General features: G+C 39.3%; 2 protein-coding genes across 6 annotated transcripts in view; one reads left to right on the top strand and one right to left on the bottom strand.

Annotated features, from left to right (window-relative positions):
• Mcm3 (minichromosome maintenance 3) overlaps nucleotides 1–23683 on the bottom strand; it is a 134953-nt gene that overhangs the window by 58805 nt on the left and 52465 nt on the right. The gene's annotated exons all lie outside the window — the stretch shown is intronic.
• Nucleotides 20849–23683, top strand: part of cysu (peroxidase homolog) — a 52131-nt gene continuing 49296 nt past the window's right edge. Inside the window, exon 1 of the mRNA XM_087350387.1 lies at nucleotides 20849–21188. Coding sequence (XP_087206513.1) covers nucleotides 21178–21188 — 11 coding nt within the window. The 5' untranslated portion in view covers nucleotides 20849–21177. The remainder of the gene's footprint in view (nucleotides 21189–23683) is intronic.

Here is a 23683-nt window from a genome sequence, read left to right as displayed (position 1 = left end):
GTCTGCAGCTACCACTAGCAATTACCGTAGTTTGGCCGCGGCATCCGGGATATAACAGTGTGTGTAATTACTTGAATATCAAGGGCCATAAACGCGAATTCAAATCTTTACAATCAATAAAAAAGTTACCGCATAATGCACGTATAAGCCTGTCAGTATCACGTTTCGTAACGGATGTATATAATGAATCTGTGACGAAAATTTAATTTAGTACATAAGCTAAGCTTTCCCTTACGTTTGAACTCGAAGCCATTACAGCATATGGAGAGGAGATAAACCTTCATGCATTTTAATCACTTCGCTAGATAAAAATAATTCGCCAGCTTCATGCTCTGGCACGATGTCGCAGCCAAGTGGTTAAGAACTCCCTCGTTAGAGAGAAACCTCTGCCCCCTATTGGGAATCGTATCCTGTTCGTTCAGCCAACAGACGATGACAATGGCGAGTAACGTGGTTCATCACTTGTTCATTGTCCACTACAATTTCTATCTAAAAAGTTTTTTAACTATAGATTCCAAGTTCTCAAGGCGACTCATCGATCTGATTGCACCTGCAATAAGTACCTCTGAAACGTCGGTAAATATCTACCAGAACATACACAGCAGCATCTCAAAAGACAGCCATATTAATTCTTTAATTTCTCTGTTTAATGAAATGCAAAGAAACAATTAAATTTAAATAGAGAATGTAATTTATGAGTAAGAAATGTTTATGAGTAAACGAAGAACAGTCCACAAGAAAATAATAAGTTACACAAATAAAGCGCATATACGTAATCAATTTAGAAATATATTTAGATTAAGTTAAATATAAATGCGGAAGTAGGGCGAGAAAATTTCAATAGATAATATTCAGCTCTTACTAAATATATATGAAAAAATCGTGAGTTTATGGAAGAGACAGAACACGGTAAAAAATAAACAGGAGTTAAACGGCATTTTGTCTCAAAATAATTTATACTTGTAAACAAACACAACTCAAATAAACTGAAATTAACTTAATTTAATTTCTCTACGCAATACGTGTCTCTTACACACGACACACTATTTAAAAAGTATAGAGGCCTATATGGATGGCTGTATGTGGCTGGAATTGCATAGAACGTTAGCCAGTTATATGTTCCGGCTGCTCTTACCACCGGATAAAGCTCCCCGGTAAAGAATACGAAGGAGGACGGAAAAAAATAAAATAAAGAACCGGACCGAGGTGGCAAAGAGAACATTTTAACGGCCCTTCAAGGAATCGAACCTGCCCGTAACAAATCACGTCATTGAGCTGTGACGGCGATGGAACCGCCATGACCACTCGGTACTGAAAGTATGCCTCGTAATTAATCAAAAAACTAACAGACTTCGAAGTGGACGAAAGTGTCTGATTCCCTGCGCTGGTAACTGTTTTGGCCACCGGCGTGTCCAGAATAGCTCTGAAGTCAATTTTCCCATATAAAGAGCACCAGGTACTATTCTGTCGGTGTTTGAAGCAGACGGAGCATGAAGCTGACCATTCAACTTCATTCACTGACTAGGTTACAAGCACACGAAATTCTCTCTCTTTACTTCGACACCGTCACAGGGACAAATCCAATATAGTAATAATAATATACTCTCACTCAACGCAGCATATGCCTTCTTAGGAAGCTAGTAGTCGCTCAACTAATCGAAAAATTCCCCGCCTTTTATGGAGACCGAAAGTTAACTACTACGTTCACAGGGGCCAGCCATGTATTCTACCCTGAAACAGAAGCATCAGTAGAAACCTTCACATTCTACTTCATTGGCATCCAGGTTATTATTGCCGCCCTCAAATCTTCACTTAGGAAACACAGGAGATATTTTTCCATGAGGGCCTCCGACTAAAATTCTGTATGCATTTGTCACCTCCCCATGCCAGCTATTTCTCCCGCCCACCACAACCTCAACAATAACAACTCATTGGCCTGATACGAATAGGCTAAGGGTTAACGTGGTTTTCCTCAGGTCAACCACGTAAAGGCTGGGATTAGTAATGTAAAATATAGGTTACACGATATTCACAAATCTCCCTAATTCAACATTAATTACTAACCTACCACATTTCATTGGATGCTGCATCATATCTAGTAGTAGTTACATTCAGTCTCCGTTAAACTGCCAGCGGCTCCCATTTGCAAAGTATAGCCGCCCGTCAGTCGCCTGTTCTCATTGCAGGCACCAGGGTTCGCGCCAAGGACAGTCAATGTGGGACTTGTGGCGAAAACGTCGTTTCTCCTCTGTAAGTATCATTCCATCGACACTCCATATTTTCTCCATGTGTCATCTGGGGAACAGACATAGGACCAGCAGTGGCCTAGTTCCACACAGACACATTCTCACCCCATCACAAAAATAAAAAAGGAATCTAGTGCATTGCATGAGATTCACTGTAAGACTAGAACTGGTTTCTGTGTGTAGGCTCTATCCCAGTTTCACCTTACCAGTACAAGCGGTTCAGTAGCGAAAAAGAGGTATTTGCAATGACCCAGTAGCTGCAACTAGATACGCAGTATAAACCTGATCTATTGGATTGTTATTTCGGAACTGCCCAACCTTGTGCCTTACCCGAATATATCCGTCCATTGTTATTCGCCACGCTACTGCCCGTTTCTAACCTTGGTCTTCTCTACCACAGATTTTTTCTAAAACACCAGGAAAACAAGCCGTAGGATTCCTTGGACGGGAGACCATACCATTTCAAGGTCTTCACCATCAGTTCAGAAGTTTGCCTTACTTTATTATTACAGTGCTATCTGCAGCGTTGCCGAGATTCAGACACACATCGGTAAGGACCTCAAATTGTATGTCAGATAATTACCTTTAACCTTACTTTTACCATGAGAAATAAGGAAAAATAGGTCCTATTCGATGATAAATTCAACGCACCCACGTCTTGTACTGGGCATGTGCGTTAGTTCAGTAAGTGAGTGCGTACCACGGTTTGAAAAGTACTGATTGTAGCGAAACACAACTAAATCGTAGGATATTTAAGTTAGGCTCCAACCCATCTCCATCACAGAGCCCAGTCTGTAAATGTTTAGAAAAACAATACCTGATTACTGTGAAAACAGAAAGCAAAATAACCGACCTTCAAAATAGTCTTACCTAGTCACATCACCAAGCAGCACTGACCTAAACCGTAGCACCAACTGCAAGCCCAATGCGTTTTTAAACACTTCGTCATGCCATGTTAAAGGAAAAGCTCAATTTTTATGAGATTTCGTTGCAGAAATCAGGCGAGTGGGACTTAGGGTTCGAAATAAGAAAAACGGCAGCTTTCTATGGCGTGATGGAAAGGTCTGGTGAGAAAATTACAAAGTGAAAGAAAGCTTTTCGTATCCGTTGGATGTGAATGTGTAACCAGAAGCCACGGTGATCGGCTCGGGAACGAAACAGAACCCATTGCGCTCTTTAATTAAATTAAATCAACTGATGCCAAGAGCGCACGAAGCTATACTCCCCCTCACTGAATGATTAAATGACAAACCGAATAAATAACCAGCTCAGAGAGAGAAAAAAACTTTCTGCCTAACTAAAACAAATGTACACAAATTGCTGGTTCATAAACTAAACAACCAAAAAGTAACTAACTAACGAAATTTGACCGTGGTGGGTTCGAATTCCACTCAAGCCATAAGTAACGTACTGTTATGTTAATTTTTAAGGAAGATTTTCACTGGACATGTATTCCGCACGTCATTAGACAATATCAGAAGATTTACTGAATGTCCATGTAGGACACATTGTAAATAATTAGGGATGTTAAAGAGAAACTAACAAAATTTGCTCATTCATTCATTCACTGAGTGGATACAAACTCATTTGCTGACTCCTTAACCAATTACTTACGTCATTAAAATAATTTACTCACTACCTGATAATAAACCTATACGCTTACTAATTACCGACAGACCAACTAAATAACTCACCGTCTAACAAACTAAACCTAAGTAACAGACTGACTGGCTAACAAACTAATCAACAAACCAACCGATTGACTGCCGGAGTAAGTCACTGATAACTGAGTAACCAAATATGCGTAACTACTTCGATAATTCTTTTACCTGCTGACTGTATTTAATTTAAATGAAATCAGTATAAAAGAAAAGGTGCCCAAACATTATACTGTCTGTACACCTAAGAACATCAAGTTTCCATTGAAAATGGATCATGATTTCTGATCGATAACGTATAATAGGTTAAATTAAGTCACCGTAATCACTTGCGTCTAACTTATCAGTGTGTGATACCGACAATGTTCAACAAAACTTCCATGATATTGACAATTATTGTGAACAGATTAGCTGTCTTGCATGAAGAAGCGTTGTCAATTCAAATTCAGTTGCAATCTCAGGTGGCTTTGGAATAATTGCAGTAAGTTCAATCTGCTGTTCAGTGACGAAATCCCTTCATTGTTTTACCACCATGTACATGGTAAGTGACTAACTTACGCAATACCGAGCATTTGTATTCAATTTTAAACAGATGACCAATTTGTTTTCATAAATGTCCGTCGTCCCCCAGAAATAAGAAGAACCAACCAACGGAATTTCAGTTCTGTGACTAAAGCTCGCTTCTCTCCAAATATTTCACATGATAATAATAATGATTTAGCGCGCTGTGTGCGCCTAGACATGCCTTGTGCACTGCGCGTTTCATGCTTTCGCCTGTAAGTATGCAGCTTGTTCATCACGAATTCAATTATGCAGTCAGGATACGTGGACGCAGTACACAATTCGTAGTCGGAGCCACTTTCTTCTCCCGAACAGAAATGCAAGTGATATAGCGAAAGTACTTGCAACTATTCTTCGGTCACAAGTCTTCTGAACGCTTCCATTGTCCCGAATACAGCAAATTATTTTCAGCTAGTTCGAAGGACTAAACTGGCGTTGATCACATCAATTTGGGGCTTACAATAGCGCCCCTTTCTGATTTTGTAGTTCATTTATTATATGTGCAGATCCTTTGACTCTAAGCAAGGGTTTTCAATCTTTAGCCCGAAGATGCGTTTTGTGCGATCTGATCACAGATGAGTTAACACTGTATCACTCTGTAAAATTAATAAAAATGTTTACCCGCCTAAATTAAATACTTAAGTCGATAATTTTAAGAAATCAAAAGATGTCTTAAAGAAAGCGGTCGAGTATTATTAGAAACCTGTTTGTAATAGCCAAGTTAGCAGAAATTTTAACAATTTTGAATTAAGTTTCAATCAGCTGTCGTAATTTAAAATCAGTTGAGCCTTGGTCAACAAGAAAAGATGAACATGGTCTCAGATGTTCAAAAGGTTGAGAATCCCTGCTCTACAACCCATACGAAGCATTAGTTTTCCCTTTTATTTCCTCATACATAACATACTGAATAAAGTTACAAGCATTTATTATACATATTACATACTCAGTTATATCTGACCTACATTTTAAGTATGAATTGGAAAGAACAGCATTAATAAAATTGACCTGACAAATTCAAGAACAGATTCATCGAACCAAATTTCGTAAGAATCCGTTAAGACGTTCAGAAGATAAAAAATTATGATAGACCCATTATGCGTTCAAATTGTGAATAAAACGCATTGTCATTTAACCATCATTCGGCAACTGAACTGATCTCAGCCCTGATTTCTAATGGACGCGATGGTGCAACAGGAAATATTATCAAATTTGGACGAAACGCATGTGGACTGAATATTTATTGCAAGAGGTGAAAGCTGGTGAAATATAGTTTGAGCTGTTGTTCCACAAGTAATTTACGAAAGGAATAAAAAATAAACACAGAAAGAAAGGAAGAATGAAAGGAAACAAAGAGAAAGGAAATTCTTTAGTGCAGCATCCCAGCGTTGTTTTGTAGATGTCCACCAATTACAAGTTCGTTCTTTGTGTGGAACTACATGTTTCGGCCAAATGCAACCATTCTCATATTCGATGTACAGTTTCAAAATCGGAGAGAAAAACAAAAGGGAATGAGAGAGAAAGAAAGGATGAGAAAGAGAGAGAAAGGACGAAGATAAACGAAATGGAGCTCTCCATTTTTTTATAATGTCTGACTCGCATGAAAGAATAAAAGACGAAACGCTGTCTTGGAGGTGGGGGTTAAGTTACTGACGGTGACGTCACACAGGTTTCTTGCATTCTCCTCACGAAGCCACACATACGCATGGCAGAGATTCAACTGTTTACTGCTGTACCCGAAAAATGGTCGACACACAGATTTATGAAGGAAAGGGCGATGGAGATATTTACAACACGATAAACCTAATTATTCCCCACACTTTATCAACCATTAAATGGGAGGTTAATCAAGGAGAGTCGAAAAATGCTTACAAATTTTTAATTGAAAATTCTGGAGACTGTGGATTAAATTCTCTTGGTTCAATACAGTATTCTATCGAAGGCTCTTATTGGACATGATAATGAACCTTCAGATTGCATGAAAGGCGGGAAATTTATTGACAAGCTGAGACACAATTAACTTATCAAAAAGGACACTGCTCCACTGAGTTAGTTGGTACCAGTCAATTATATATCTGGATCAGCAGTAGAATATTAAAGAAACTACATTTTGACACACGATATATAAAAAATATTGTTAGAATAAGATGTATAAATTTTGCTTTAATAAACATAGCTCTATTTTACGGAAACTAATACAAAGTCTATGGAATGCAATTTATTTAAACTTTTCAAGGAAGAAGTTGAGGCCAGTTTTCTTGTTCACAAAGCCAATGATATTTTTGATGGTGATGCTGAAATGCATGCAACATTTTAGTAACCTTGTTTCACAGATGGAGGCAAGATATGGAGTACGCGAACAAACACACTGTCGTGAGTCCAACAAGGACAATGACTGCTATTACAACGCACGACACCTTGCGACAGTCAGCTAAATATATCTCTGACACCACGCGACTCCTTTTGCTTGAAGGATTCAGCCATCTTGGGTTGTGTGAGGTTACGTTGGGTTGGATTAACAATTTTCAAAATTTTGAAAAATCACACAAATTTCAAAAACTAGCTAAAAATTTCGTTAAACTAAAATTTTTCGGAAAAAATTTCAAAATTGTTCAAACTTTAGAAACGTTATAAAAATTGTTACAATTGGCAAACTATCTTTAAGAATCACAAATTTTAAAAATTTCCGAAAATTGAAAAAAATGAACATTTTTAAAATTACTAAAATTTCCACAATTGGCTAAAAATCTCATAAAATTAAAAAATTTCGAAAAATTTAAAAATTAAAAATACACAGCATTCATACCAATCACGATGGCAAGCGTAGGGTTAGGTTACGTTAATTGAAAGAGATTGGAATTGTGTACACTGACATTCCAATGGTGTTCCCTATATCATATCACGTCGTTCGTTGTCACAGTATAGTGATCAGAGGTCATACTTGCGTTTTCGACAATTTTCACACTGTGATCCGAGGTCATTGTTGAATAACAATGATAACCAAAATGGCCTTAGGTCGTTCTTGCGCTACTGCGATCCGGAGTCAATTTGTTGCAACAATGGGAACTCTTGTATCCCACTGATGCGCAATAATGTTCCAAAAGAGTACCCCCCCCCCCCCGCCCCCGTTCTATCGTTGCAAAAAACGCTCTAGACATACATGGACGGGCCCTTAACGTGTTCTGCGCTGACGGTACAGCGTGAAGAACACCAGATAATCATAAAACCTCCTGGCCTTTATCTTAATTATTAGCATTACAGTAAAGAATTAACTTAATATACAGTGTTCGGAGAATTCTCTGCTTTTGGCATCGGGGCTTATATTTTGAATGGCACGGACTGTACAGCCTATATAAACAGTGAGTCGCCGAAACGTTGGATATTAACTCCATTTTTACATGGTTGATCGCCCGAGTAGATGATCTTTTTCGTTTTTATGCAAACCTGGATAACATTAATATTCATATTCTGCCACGTCTCAGTGCTCTAGTGACCATCAACCAACAAGGATCCACAGAAATCATGATTTCTGGCTCGTTGAATAATATATCATAAGCAAACATGGAAGAAGCTACTTGATTTCCGTATAGATAAATAACAAAGCACTACAACGAAGTCGTGATGCAAAGTCAGTTACCTGAGGACTTCCACAAGGTGTGATGACATCGACAAGGACGTCATGACGCCAACAAAACACGTTCCACACATACAGAATGTGAGAGCCCTTGATCGCATTTTGTTCTAAACACAACTCGGTATTCTTTCCGCAACTTTCTTTACAGTGAATTTCAATTTATATCGAATCTGCGTTAATTATAACAGTTTCTACCTAACAAATAGCATTCATCATATACCTATCCGATTTGCATTAAAAGAAGCTGACCAAGCTTCGTAAAATGCCCAAGTAGCACGTTTTTGCATTATTACGTCACTGTCCTTAGTTTTAGTCGATTGAAAGCGAAAGTGCCCCTACCTCCATTTGGTTCATTCTTATAATAAATTCTGCTGAACAAATTAACTTATTTATCACTACGATCTTACGTACACATTCCTGTTCATCAACATTCTATGCTCTATCGCCGCTGCTTTTCAATTTTGCCTTGGAATATGCCATCAGGAAAATCAGGGCAGTTTGGAATTGAATGGGACACATCACCTTTTGATCTATGATGATGACATTAATCTCTTGGGCGATAATATAAATACTATAAAATCTAACACTGAAATACTCTTTAGGGCAAGGAGGGATGATGGTATAGAAACAAATACAGAAAATACAAAGCATATGAACATGTCTCGGCATCAGAATTCAGAACAGAACCAGAATGTAACGACACCACACCACAAACCATTTCCACTTTATAAGCAAACATAGATGTGAGATCTGAGGTTCTCACGGCATTAAAGATGTCGATGTTGGTCTTGTGGGAAGTAACGCTACGTGGACTTGTAGAAGACATTTTTAGAGAACGTATTTGGTAGCTGATTTCCCTAAGCGCACTCGACACGGTCTAATCAGTGCACAGAACGTCCAGATATTATAAAAACTGATGCCGCCAGTCAGGCGAGTGCCCTGATAATGGATACAGCAAACACCTCTGAAACGTCGATAAACTTACTTCAGGCTATGGTTTTGAAAGGAACAGAAGATTTGCGGTTATGCGCGCGCAATGCAAGGAACTCGCAAGAAATCTGGTCCCATTAGTATGCAATTGTTTGTGCAGGACACACTGTCGGTTTAACCACTAAGCAAACTACGCAGTCATCCACAGCGGCAAAATGGGGGGGGGGGGGGGGAAGGACAAAAACTAAATGCATAAAAGTTAGTAATGTAATAGAATATAATAAGCGTCTAAAATAAAAAAAAGATCAAGAATTCGTGTGTGTTCACGGCTTTGTAATACGCCGCCAACAATAATTGATATTCTACTGGATAATGTGTGTGCAATGAAAACTACAATGTGACTACTGAAGGTGGGGGGGGGGGGGGCAAGGCTGAAGGTCCGCCTAGGGCGCTAAATACCCTTGCGCTGGCCCTGTCGAAACGTGTTATCTACCTACGACATTAATACACAAAAAACTAACATTAACACAGACCTATCTTAATTGAACAAGACCAAATTACAACCTTGGCCGCTATTAATATACGTTACTACCATTAAAATATGATTAATTTATATACACTTATTTGTTCATGAGAAAATTCTCTTTACGTGGAAGCCGTCAACGTAGTCTCCAAAATTCGTCCCATCGCCGTGTTTGTAATTTTTTACAAAAACAAATGTTTCATTCAAATATGTGGGGGGATATGTTTATGACGTCTTTTCATACAACACCAAACGAATATGCAATGTCTCTGCTAGTTTAATGTTAACCTCATCTCACGTAGTCCATCCCGTTACCATTAACGAGGATTCGAGGACCGAGACATGGTGTTGTAAATGTTCCGTATCGTGTGAAGGTTTTATTCGTTTACAGTCGTGCACAACCAGTGCCCAAGAACCAACCATGGGGACCAGTTCATATTTCATGGTCTGAGGGAACAATTAACAACCTGCATTTTTATTAGCTACGGCAAATCAGTGGGTTATATGCTGTGTATAAAACTGTATTTTATTTGCATCACATATGCTCTCTGATTAACGGCACCTGTCACTACTGTAGTCATGAAGATTCACGAATTGCACATTCAAATTCGTATGGAAGCTACTGGCGATGTAGACCAATGCACATGATAATAAGAATTTGCTACTGAGGTTCGATTTGCATATCTCATTAGTAGAAGGTGTGGTCCAGGTTTAGACAATGTAAAAAATATAAACGGCTACTTCAGAGCCTCTAACGTATCCAGTGTGCGCTTCAAGCCCACCTCCTGTGGTTAAATTGTCAATTTCTCTGCACCTAACGAGCGATGTGTCTGTCTGCACGTCTGTCGGCCCTCTCAATAATTTACAAACGTCAACACTGCAGATATTAACTGACAATTCTTATGAAACTTCTCATGCCACCTGAGACTTACCCACCTTGGTACTTTAATTCCTTGTCTTCAATAACTCAAACGTGGCAGTAGCGCCAACTTGTGAGGTGTGATCGACAACTGCTTTATTCATTGTGACGTGTTATGTTGTGGGATGACAAGTTCTCTACACACCAGACTTTTCTACATTATTTAAAACATGTTTTTTTGTTAATATGATATGAATTTTCAGGAGCCTTGTATGTGCCTTCTTATTTCTCCCACAGTGTATTTATGTGTTCTGTTTTGTTCTCAACAAAGAGCAAAATTTTCTCTTTAGTAATGGAGATGCTGAGTTTGTCTTGCAAGGAAGGAATGGAACTGTTAAATGTCAACTTGTATGAGCTCACTACGGCCAATGCCAGAACAGTTTCAATGTAACACAAATTATTCAACCCTCCCTCCAGGGTCTTTGTTTACACATTTTTGAAATGGTCAAATTTTTTTAACTTCTGGCTCACCATTGGTGGACCTCGAAAAAAGCCCTTCAATATATCTGGCTAAAGAGTTCGCAAACTACTCAGAAAATGATGGGTATCTTCTGGGTTGTAGCTACAATCCAGAAGACAGCCATCTTCACAGTAGCCGCCGTGAGAATGTCAATTCCTACTCATGTCAGAATCAAACCTGTCAATCCTGTAGAGGAACCTGTTCCAGTAATGGAGGTTTGTACAGACAACCTACACAAATCAAAGATCCCCTTTTATAAATTAAAAAATTAAAACCGGACGGTGGGCTTGAACAAGTCTTGCGAAATATTAACTCCCAATCAGACACGTCAGCTCTAATGGCAAAATTACCCACCTCTTTCCCTCTCACGGAATCACTTATTAATATAACACCTATCTGATTATGTCTTTCGTGAATGACAAAAAAGACGCAACAATGCTCCCTTATGCCCTTCAGTGGCCGGCGATGACTGCAGTGGCTGAGTGACTGGCAAAGGACGCCCACTGAACTGAGAGGGTGCGGTGGGCCTTCATCTCCGGAAATCATTCCTCATAACAAGGTCGATTATCATAGCAATACATTTAGAAAGGAACAGGAAAGACGAATTAGTAGCAATCCTTGAAACAATGTTGAATTACACGCGACTGTGGTATTCATGCAGGTAAACTTACCAATTCGCCACATACGTACTTACATAGTATACTACAGTCAGTGCAGTCTAAATTTTAGGATCAAAGAACAAAAGTGGTAAATGTAAGAACAAATATACTCGTCTACCTCTGTCGATAACAACGTGAATTTAAATCTTCACGCATTATAGACGTCATCTCTCGATCTAGCGCAGAAAAAATCTTCCGGTGGCCACTGGAAAAAAGAAGTTTGGTGGCTCCAGAGCTGATACGAAGCAAGCGACCCTGCCCCCTGCTAGAAACCGGGAAGAGAACTAATACTGCCATTCACTACGCTTGATAGGAAGGGACATGGGAAGGAATCCGTCGTGACGCATTGTAAAAAATGCTACAGATATTGCTCGGAGAAACCAAGGAAAACAGTCACTGACCCGACATTCAAGCCCTAGCTATCTCAAATACGAATCTGAACTACGAGATAAAAACAAAATTTCTTTAAATGATTGGCAAATAAACTGGTGGTCTTGCATGGGAAATCCCTCATTCTAATGTGAGATGAAGTGATCAGCCTCTTCCAGCACCACTTTCTAATATAGTTCTTGCCAAAAGAAGTTCCACTGGACTTACACCAGTCACCACCAGTATCACCACAACTTGAGCATTGAACTGGTCATGCGATGCTCTATCCAGGTCAGACATTAAACCAGGTCACCTCCTTAATTTCATTCAACTCAAAAACGGTGGTATTATGTTCCTTGCACCCATTGCCACCCATCTCAGAGTCAGGATTAATATCCAATTCATCACCTGCAGCAATGCGGACACCCCTATCACTTCACTGCACCAATCCCAAAAAGAAAGAAAGAAAGAAAGAAAGAAAGAAAGAAAAGAAAAAAAAAGGAGAGCTGAAAGCACTCTTCTTCAACTTACAACCAGAGCTTCAGAGCTGCAATACCCACTATCATTTTTCAAAAAATAATTTTTGTGTTTATAAAATTTGTAGCACTTTACCTCCTCTATATCATTATTTTAATATTGCCCCTTACGTTGTCATTATTCACTAATCGGCTGAACTGATAGTAATTCCACGGGCGAGGAGTGCGAAGCAGAACGTTTTGCGATGGGTTAGGTTGTGTCCTGGACAATTACTAGCGTATTCATCGGGTGGTCGTGGGGATGTCATGGAGAAGTACTGGAGAAATCCTGGATAAGTCCTAGAGTAGTGCGGGAGAAGTCCTGGAGAGATTATGCGGAAGTTCTTCGGTCATGGAGAAGTGCTGGAAGGTTATGTGGAAGCCCTTAAGCGGTGGTAGGTTTGATCCTTTGCTGGTCGGTTATTTTGGATTCGTTTAAGTTTGATTTGGATTAGTTACAATGGAATAGGTTGCTTTTTGGGTTAGGTTAGAAAAGGTAAGGTTAGGATCTTTAGGTTAAGCTAGATAATGTTGTCTTGTTTTGCGATGGTTAGATTGTCCTGGAGAATTTTAGCGTGTTCATTGGGTGATCGTGGGGATGTCCTGGAGAAGTGCTGGAGAATTCCTGGAAAAGTCCGGGAGATTTTCTTGATAAGTCCTAGAGTAGTGTCGGAGAAGTCCTGGATGGGATATGAGGAATTTAGTTTGTAATGGAGAAGTGCTGAAGAAATCCTGGAGAAGTGCTGGAGACGTCCTGGAAGGTTATGTGAAAGTCCTTAAGCGGCGGTGAGTTTGATCCAGTGCGGGTAGGTTATTTTGTATTCGTTTATGTTTGACCGACATAAGTTACTTTAGATTAGGTTGCGTTGTATTGACATCCAAATACATTCTCATTGCAATCCTATTCCCAAGCATCGTGAATCTGCTTTCTTCAATTAATACTCGAGATAAAGTTTAACACTCATATAAAACAACATTATACATGAACTGATTACAGTGACCGCGGGGTGTAACGTGTGGGTGGGTCTTTGCCGGTAAAACGATATCGTGCAGTCGATTCTCAATCGAGACTTGGGCGTGTGTTCGATAATTCTCTATTGTGCTACCCTGCATTAAATGGAGGCCCCTCTTCCAGGGAGTTGAAAACGATTTGAGAAGGTAGCAACAGTAGTAACTGCAGAAATGCACGGTTTGTACCTACCACTAGGGCGACAGTTTCTTCTCAGTGGTACAGCCCGATTCGGGCACTGATCTCTCCTATTGCAGTTTCCTAACAAGGGGAAGAATTAGCGGAACGAAGGATGAGACCGTCTATCTACAAGACAACACACGAAAACATGGACAGAGATTAATTCCCCAACCAGGATACGAATCCTCAACCCATGCACTGAGCTTACCGAAGTCCCTACATAGTCACTGTCTGTATTAAAATTTTATTTTTTTGGCATGCTGCGCTTGGACTCGATCCCGGTTGGCTGCTTCCATTTAGGTTAATTGAGTGTTTCCACAATAGTACTCGGGTACACAAGGTCGAAACTTTCTCTTTTATCGTCACAGATGAATGTAAATATTTTCCTCTTCAAAGTAAAAGTGCTGTTCAATCTCCTTATCCACAATTCAAGAAGTGTCTATATTTACAACAGTAAATTATAAGGAAGTTCCTATAGTCTCAAATAAAACTTCTTAAAATCGGCCAATTTATCATTGCGTTAAAGTATGTCAAACACGTTTGTCTAACTAACTAACGGCCGGTCGCAATGTCTGCGCGGTCTATGGCACGTACGATGTCGCGGCTTTCAACCCTACTTCGGGGATGGACGCACATCCGCGTTTCTTTGCGTTGCGTAATTAAAAATCCTTCAGAAGGACCTATATCACATCCAGATGTCTAAGAAGTTAAAGTTTCAAAATTAATCCGAAGCGTAATAAATAAAAGCTGAAGAACAATAATGAGAACAAGTTGAAATATGAAGATTTCTGTCTTCTGGGTTGCTGCGCTGATGACGGAGGCAGTATGACCTCAGAAACTTTGGTAAACAACTACCAGACTACACAGCGCAACAACCCAGAAGACAGAAATCTTCATACTCACCGCTGTGAAAACCTCAAATCTTACAAGTTGAAATATCAGTAACAAATACAGAACGTTCCAATTAAGACGTAACGATAACAAGACTTGGACGCCTTCAAATGGGCGCATAAAACGACGAAACGTATAGCGATACTGAATTTTTACAGCCATACCTGTGATATGTAACAGGCCACGTTTCACGCTCACACAAAAGAACGATTAAAATTACAATTTTTATATTTTAGCATTCACGCTTCTAGAAAAAGGCTCTGAACTATATGGCAGCAAGCATTCTCCAAACAATCTGTTCTTAATATCTTCGTTAACGCAATTTTAATTTTTACCCACGTTACCAGATGTATGAAATGTCATATTTTCTTAGAATTGATTAGCTACCTTTATGTGATGGTTTTGTATTGCAATGTATTACGAGACGTGAGCATATGACCTACTTAGTTTTCTCTGCGTTACTTCTAATGTAATTTCCTTACCACTATCTAACAGCTTCTTTGTTTCTCGTTATGATATTTATGTTCTCATTCAATAAACAAACATCACTGGGATGGACCAGAAGCTGATGTATCCCAGTCATAATTTTCAGTTCTTCATAGTTTTCTTGTACCTTTCTAATGACGCAATCTACAGCAACGTTCTGTTAAGAAACTTAGACAAAACATTCCCCTGTTTTAGAACATAAATGAATAAAAATTCAGAAAATATTTATATCTATAAAACAATATACAGAACTTCAACCGAAAAAGCTGAAAAGAAATGTTAACACTAGAGGCCAAGGCTTAATAGATGAGTAATATTACGATGAATCTTAAATTAATATGGCGAGGATGCGGACTGGTTTTTACTGGCTTAGGATAGGGTCCAATAATTGGGTCCCGTAAACTCATCAGCGAACATCCAAGTTTTAAAGAAGGGTTAAGAATTTTTTATCAGCTGAACAATTAAAACCTTCTCAAGAACGTCTGTACCATCTGATACTACCAGAGCAGGAAACGAAATTTGTGGCGTACGCAAACTTAAGAGATATTGTAAAAAAAGTATGTACATATGTAAGTGCGTACGTACGTACGCACGAAACGTAGCTAATGAGTTAGGGTCTTCGCCGCTGCTCATATGGTCATACAGTTCAATTTCCCTCGAGCCACATTTAAAACTACAGGTCTTGAATTCTCTTTCCTTTATCTAATATACTTCTTCCCGTCTCTTGTAAATAGTTTTACATCTCACAGGGGGAAAGGCGTTAACATGGGACACTAATAATAATATCAAAATTACTGCTCAATGATCTGGCACTTATGTCACTTTCGCTCCGAAGGCAAATTCTCTCAACCAGTTCTCGCTGTGAAGTGTCTGGATATTCACGTACAGACCCAGCTACTGTTCTGATAACCTCAGAGAGATTGACCAACAGAGTACTGAGTGGAAGAAGTGTCTTCAAGGCTAAATCAAACTTTTTAAAGAAAGATTAATAGCAGCTTAGTTGCTCTAGGGAAGGTAAGCCCTATATATAGGAGACACAACATCGGCATTTCTTCCACATGCTGCCATCAAGAGAGTGCGTTTACTTCAAGGTAATTGGAAAGGTATGAGGAACAAAGCCGTCTGTCTAGAAGGTGCATGCATGATGAGATCCAGTATTTGGAAAGAGTAACGAAGAAATGCTATAACTCCATGGCAGAGAGCCTTCCTCCAGCAACTGATACTTACGGAACCAAGTAACTAATCTTAAAGAATTCATTTTTCTCTCGTGAAGCCGAAGAATTCACAGTCGTGTTCAAACAGCTGTGTAAGTCCACTTCACATCCTCACACTTTACCCCGCCAATACCAATCTAATCCTTGAAAGCCGAAGCTCGCATAAACAATTTCGCATACAAAGTTGAAATTGTGGGTTTGTGTGTTTATTCGCTTATAACTAGAGAAAGGATATACCGATTTAAACCAAATGTGGAATGTTTATTTCTTGAGACCAGAAGGAGATCATAAGAGGGTAAAAACTCTGGGGAGGAGGGGGGGGGGACTTCCTGAGCTCAATTTCCGCTGAGGGCGTTTCCTGTAGCTCGGATACTAAGCACGACCAAGAACCAAAGTTGTTTGTTTCAAAAATGATAATATAGAAACAAACGCCACAGGTGTAGTGAAGGGGGCGCCTACCCTCTGGGGCCCATTAGAATGAGCTAATCTCAATCAGTACAATTCAATTTTTTTTTTCCTTGCAAATATTCGCAGTAAAAGTTTCTATTATTACTATTAGCCAAAAACTATTCTGCAACAGTTACTAGTTTGTAAAGTTAGGATCATTCTGTGAATAAATCAGATGGGTTTGTTTGCAGAGACAAACACGGTCTAATAATGTTCTTTCTCGAATACTTGAAAAGAAAGAAAAGATGCCCCAGTTAACGTGTGCCCTTCACGGCTGTACCCTAGCATTGCTTTCTTCTCGTTTCTGGACGACGCGGATTATCTTCCTTACTTCACACTCTCTCTACTTCTGAAAAGCGCCAGCTTTTTAGATGAAAACCTTTGAAGTTCACACAGAGCCCGGGGATCGTAGAAATTCCCTTCTCCTAGTACTCAATTTGAAATTAATTACTACGTGCGAACATAACGTTCAATCTGAAGTGCATAAAACACAACACTGTCGTCTCTGAATTAGCCTGTTCCGATAAACTGCATTCACCTCCTGACACGAATTCGCACAATTAAAAGTCACAGCATGTAAGGAGAAGTCATCCGCGTATAACACATACCTCTGCAGATAAATGATTAGATTCGTGCTATGGTCGCCTTTACCCCCGGGAAAGAGTCCCTGACAAACACTAGATAGGAGGCTAGGTTGGCTTTAGAGGTGTAGTCGGCGCAGTAGTTTTTGGCGGGTGGAATTTTCAAGGGGAAGGCTAGGAGCGAGTCACTTGTGCGATGGTATAATGCTGACTGCACGGAGGAGCTTAACGGACTGAACGCCCAAACAAAAGAAATACGCTGACTGTGCCACGTCAGGTACACAGACTAGGCCCGTCCGTCAGCTTCTCCACCGGCCAAAAACTACTGCGCCGACTATAGTATGGACACAATTATGACGAAGAAGAGAATCCCTGCCTCTACTGGGAATCGAATCCCGTCCGCTACTTTAGTCTACGACACTCAATCTAGTAGACATAAGACATGGATGGGGTTGAAAGAGGACAGGACACCATTTTAACAAATTTTGTTGTTCTTTATATACGATATTAATTACGAACAAGAACCTCGAAGACCGCTGAGCCCACGGTAACTGAATAACCAAAACATGTGGTATAGTGTCAGTAAAATATTTGTGTATCAGTCAGCATCTGCGGGATTCATATTAATTAAAGGTCATCCAGAGAAATCATATTCAATCATAACACCAAATTTACATGACATGCAAAACTAACATAATCGATGATATTAAAAAAAAAAGAACTTGATAAAATACACTACTGTAAATAACAAACAGAGCTCTTAATTTAAGCTTATTTACAAATGATGAATATTTTTAAAAACGGAGGAAGGAACCATTTCTACCCATGCAGTGAAGAGCTTATTTAGAAACTACTCCCTTCGGCGCACTGCAATTCCGTTTGCCATTCCAATTACAGCCACAGACAGTGGCAGACTAGGCGATGGGCGACAGTAATCATGCTGACTGGCTAAGACGGGCGCGTGTGGACGCGCGCGTGCGAGACAGGTGTGCTGCATTGCGGCCTGTTTTTCTGTCCATCATCCGGGTCAAAGAATACAACAGATTAAGCGAACGCTGCTATCAACCAAGCTCACAGCGCTGAGTAAGCTTAAATGTAGACAGAAGGATAATATTAAAAGAGCCCTTAGGAAATATTGTGGGAAGCCTGGACTAGATTCATTTAGCTCAGAATAAAGATCGGTGGCAGTACACTGTGAAAACGGAATTTAATCTTTTGGATTTTATAAAAGGCGAGGAATTTCTTAATTATCTACGCGATTATCAATTATTCAAGAAGGACTCTAAAGCAGGGACTTACTTCAATACAGCCATTGTAATTTTTGCTGTCAATGAAATAAAATTATGGACAGTCCATTTCGGCTTTGTAAATAAAACTACTTACTTGCTAAGACCCAAAATAATTTTCATACGCTTTTCCTTAGCTACGTTGCCATTTATACAGATATCAAAGTCTGAAAGCAATGAGCAATGTGAAAGATGTACTAACAGAAGAGACCCTGCAGGTGATAGATGTTGCTTGTATGCAGACCACATATTCACACGTTGGACACTTGACGCTTATGCAACCTACTTCACGAGAAAATGTACGGTGTCAATAATGCATACAAATAACAGATAGAGAAAAGATATAGGATATACCAACTTTGAAAAGACTATTTCCCACATGTGGCCAAAATTACAAAAGCAATTTCAAAATCTGTCATCACCAAATTATTTGCTTTGCCAAATCATGGGGCATGTGATTGGCAGGACATGAAGCACGCATAGTAACAAATTAATATATTTAAACGTAGAACTTTTAATTGCCAACATTTTAATTGCAATGATTAGATAATTACTTGTTATTGTTCATGTTTGCCTTCAAGTTTATGTTTTAAGCATCTTTACCATAAGAATATTATTAAATTCCTTAAGCAGCGGTACACTTTGTAGTAATATTTGTATACCCTTGATGATGACCCGGCGACTCAAAACATAATGGGTAAAAAATCTCAATAAATAAACACTTCAATGTGTTTTCAAGTAACGCTGGGTTCAAATAGTTCAGAGTAGGTGCCAGTGGCAGGATTATGTTAACACGGTAACTAACTTCGTGTTCCATGAACAGTGGTAAATTCCTTTACCAGGTGAGCGACTGTTACATTCTAAAGAAACTAAATGTTTAACATAAAATTCCCATTCTCATCGTACACACTTCCAGTCGTACAAACCTTGCGTTTTTAATGCTATATTTACGTAACGTAAGTTTATAACCTAATCACGAAATGCAATTTAGCTTAGAAATTAGTTTGCTAATTTTGTAAGAAGTTGGCCATATGATCGAATCCAACACCAGTCAGTTCTTTCTTTACTACTCGCAATAAAAACGTTACAGAATATTATCGTTATCATTACTTTCTTTGGATGAACTACGTAATAAGTTGGCAGCATAAGATCCTAATTTTAAAGGTTCGCATCATCGCCACGTTTGTAACTGTTAACGCATAAACAATACTTCATAGTCATGTGTATGCATGTTTTTATAACATATCTTTATGTAAACTGTCACATTCAAATGATTCGTCAATTAATGGCGTCAAGTTAAAAGCTAAATTAAAACATTCACACTGTCGCCATGTTGTTTTATAGTCTGCCACGAACGTATGGAAGGATACTACACAAGTATCCCTTATGATGGAGGCAAAGATTGTCTCCGAAACGTCTGTAATTACACGTCTGAATACTTGAGACTACCTTTTACATTAAGCAAACGCAATTTCTTCATCCATCTTACCGACGTGTTGATAGTCTTATAAATATCCGGCCGAATCGACTCCACACGCATAAACAATTCGACAAACTGACCAATCGTTAAAACTTACACAATACGCCATCCTCCCTGCTTTATAAGCCATTATGGTTGTAGCTAAGGGTACTACAGCGTTATCCAAATCTTTCTTTCTTGTACTGTACAAGTTTTCTAAATCCTTACCAAGACATGAGGTAATATTCCTCGAACAGAAAACCAAACCATTGCAAAGCCTCTCCAAAGTCTTCATTAGTTAATTACTTTTGTCCATCGTGCTACAGATTCATTAGGACTTGGTATCCTCTGTCGTAGTGGTCTTCTAAATCCTTACTAAGACAAACGGTAATATTCCTTCGATGGAGAATCAGTCATCGCAAAACCTCTCCAGTTGGTCTACAGAACGATAAAGAATACGTCGAAAATCTAGGCCCCAATAGATCAGAATAAAGGTTTCTAAAGTTCTTCTGCCATTCTTGAAAAAGCACGGCCTTCAAGAAGGGGAGTTATCACCTTTTGCTATAAAATTTGTTGCCATCCACTTGCTCAAGGACACTGAAGACCTGTCTTTCTGCATTCCGTTTCTTCAAAACTTCCTAGGAAGCACATGACAAGGGTTACCAATCACACACATGTAATATTAGGCCGATGAATGACGTGTTGCTGAAGCACGTGAGTTCCGTTCTGGGTTAGCCCGAGGCAGGAACTTGTTTGGAAATTCAGGTTACATGGAATTGAGAAATGAAAGCTGTTGCTAACCGGCCAGTAGTGGTGGACGCCGTGTCGTCGACGGCGACGCAAGAAATCCCCACCAAGATTTCTCTTGGTGTCTCTCCCTCCCACATCCTCTTCACCACTCTTGAATGTTATGAGCAGAAGTAACAGTAATACATAGCCAGTGTACTGCAGTACTGTAGTGTGGTGCGCTCCAGCTACCTTGAAAAGGTGTTCGCCTACTGCCCTGGATTTCCTTCTGTGGTACCGCTACATTGTGTGACAGTGACTAAGTTATCCCGAGATTTAGCGTGTGGAACAGTGATAAACATTTTGGATTATTTACTGAAGAATAAATCTGTACCTAGTTTGGAGATTACTGTTCACCAGCTTTGCGATGCTACCAAGGTACGAATAAATCATTTAGAATTTCGTCCGTAATGCACAGTCATCGAGGCAGAGGTTTGATAGAAACAACACATAGACTTAATTCAATTCAATTCAATTCCATTATTAGAGTGTTTGCCAACAGCAAAGAGCCTATGACAGGCAAACACTAACATTAAGGCAGTAAGAATAACAGCAAAACACTGAATATTTCATAAAGAGGTATTTCATAAAGCACACATTTTATCTAATACTCTTGAAGCGATTTTAAGGACTACATAAAAGGTTCTGTCAATATGCTCAAAAGCAAAGGACAATTTAGGTGATCTAATGTAAACGACGCTATACGAGCTGTACAAAACGTGGATTAAAAAGGAGTTTGTAAGAAGATGAACTTGACTGACTCGTGATACGTAAATTTTGGACCTTTTAAGTGTACTCACCCTTTGTGCCCTACCTCGGCAAGGGTCATGACAAAATTTTTCGCAGTGCAAGTGTGTTTGTAAGCCTACCTCATGTTTTGACATAACCATTTCAAAATTAAATGTTTAATAATATTTAAACCTACTTTTAAACCAGACGAGAAGGCGAAATGTCTGGCCAAACGGGCATACATTTCTATTCCCCGACCCCTTCTTACAGAAACCATCTAATTAACAGCTAAAAAGCTGTTACATGCGTATTTCTCGGGATGGAAATAAATCTTACACAGATGTCTGAAAGATCCCGATAGGCAGCGCAATAAATATTCTCATCAGCCAGCAACTGGAGAAACACCGGAAGGCCTAGCAAAGGGGACACTACTCTTCTGCGAGGTATAAACTCGACTCACAAGCGCTTCAATCCAAGGACGTCTGTTTGTATGCGGTGCATAGGACTTTGAATGTCCAATTTTATTGTTCTCCGCTCTGGGCAGTATTTAGACCAAGGGTCAAAGGTCCCTCAAATGACTGGCACACAAAAATTTAGTTAATATTTTGTGTTACGTGCATATTGTTAGCACGATGCTCATTTTTCGAGATGTCACAAACTCCGTTTACGATACGAAGTTCATCTGAAGTAAAATAAATTAACTTCAGCAGACGTTTACAAATTACTAGGTGTAGTAGGTTAACAGAAATAATTGCGTTAACAGAAACAGAGTCTTTCCGTCCTAAAAGCTACTAACAAAAACATCGGATTTGCTTGCAGAAAACATAAATATGGATGTGATGCAATAAATCACAGAGCAACTGTGATGCTAACCTTTCTCGTACGGCAGGCACACATCACTCCGCAATTTAACACAACCTGCACTCTGACAATATTTCGTAAGGCTCACATTTGCTGAAGGGATTGAACAGAATCACCACGCTCTGGATTCAAGATAGTGCAAGATCGCTACTTGTACAAAACAGGCATTTGCAACAACACTGTTCTGTCGGTCTGTACACTCACAAGCACTTAGGCTGGTAGGCATGTAACAGTAACAGAAGTAAATAAAAAAATAAATCACGGAAGGTGCTAAATTAAATGAGAAATCCAATCAGCAAACGGTGTGTGTGTATGTGTCCCCTGGTTCGGACACGAGCATACGTTGTCCCAATTAGAGGAATATTTAGTAATAATTATTCGTAAAACTTGTTATGAACATCACGCCAATTTAATTAGTAACATTTTCGGACATCAAAATCCACTGTCATTAACCATACTAACACGTCAGTCGTTCGAATTTCAGCTGTGGGTACAAACCTAATAATTAGGGCGTAGATGCTAAAGTACGTTTAACGTAATAAAAACTGTTTATCCCTTTACAGCGAGAAGATCAATTAATTAATCATTTAACTGTTACTATCACCCGGAAACACAGCGCATCTCCGTTAGAAAGATCAGTCAGTTAACGTTAATCGTTGTAACGTAAAAGCAGGTGGTACACATAACTGCCACTCCTCTTTAATGTGTTAAGAAAGTGTTTGCTGGAGAACAGCCACGAGTAGTTTCGACTTCGATCCTATTGTGACATGTTTAGATGCACGCTCAGACTGCGGGGTGTGGGGAGGGCAGGACTGGATTGGATTGTCGCGCGTGTCCGTATTATGCAATATGAATGCAGATCATGACGAACGGTTAGATATTCCCAGGATTTCTTACCACAATATTCAAACGTAATATGTCGGTCATTAATCGACATCTGAAGTAATTTTAAATCGTTGACTTGCTCAAGAGACAAACACGAACGAAACGTCTCGAGAAAGTCACCGATATTCTTGGCAAGGTTTGCTTGCATTTCATTCTGAAGAAGGAAATTTGCGTGGATTTATGTCACAACGCTAAGTGGGTAATGTATTCCCTCGTGTTTACAAGATATATTCAACTGAAGTAAAATCCCGTCTAACATAAGGAAAAAAAATATCTTGAAGTGTTACACGATATATACCAAAAGTAATTCTCTGAGCCAATTTCTCTAAGCAAGCGATGAACATATAATGAGGGTATTTGGGAGCATGATAAAGACAAATATTTGGACATTAAAGAGA

Source organism: Zootermopsis nevadensis, unplaced genomic scaffold (genome assembly GCF_977971745.1).
Source record: "Zootermopsis nevadensis isolate Lab colony 2312 unplaced genomic scaffold, Znev_1.0 Znev_ptg000017l, whole genome shotgun sequence".
NCBI lineage: Eukaryota > Metazoa > Arthropoda > Insecta > Blattodea > Termopsidae > Zootermopsis > Zootermopsis nevadensis.
The sequence above is the reverse complement of the archived record's forward strand: the minus strand, read 5'-3'. Positions and strand labels throughout refer to the sequence as shown.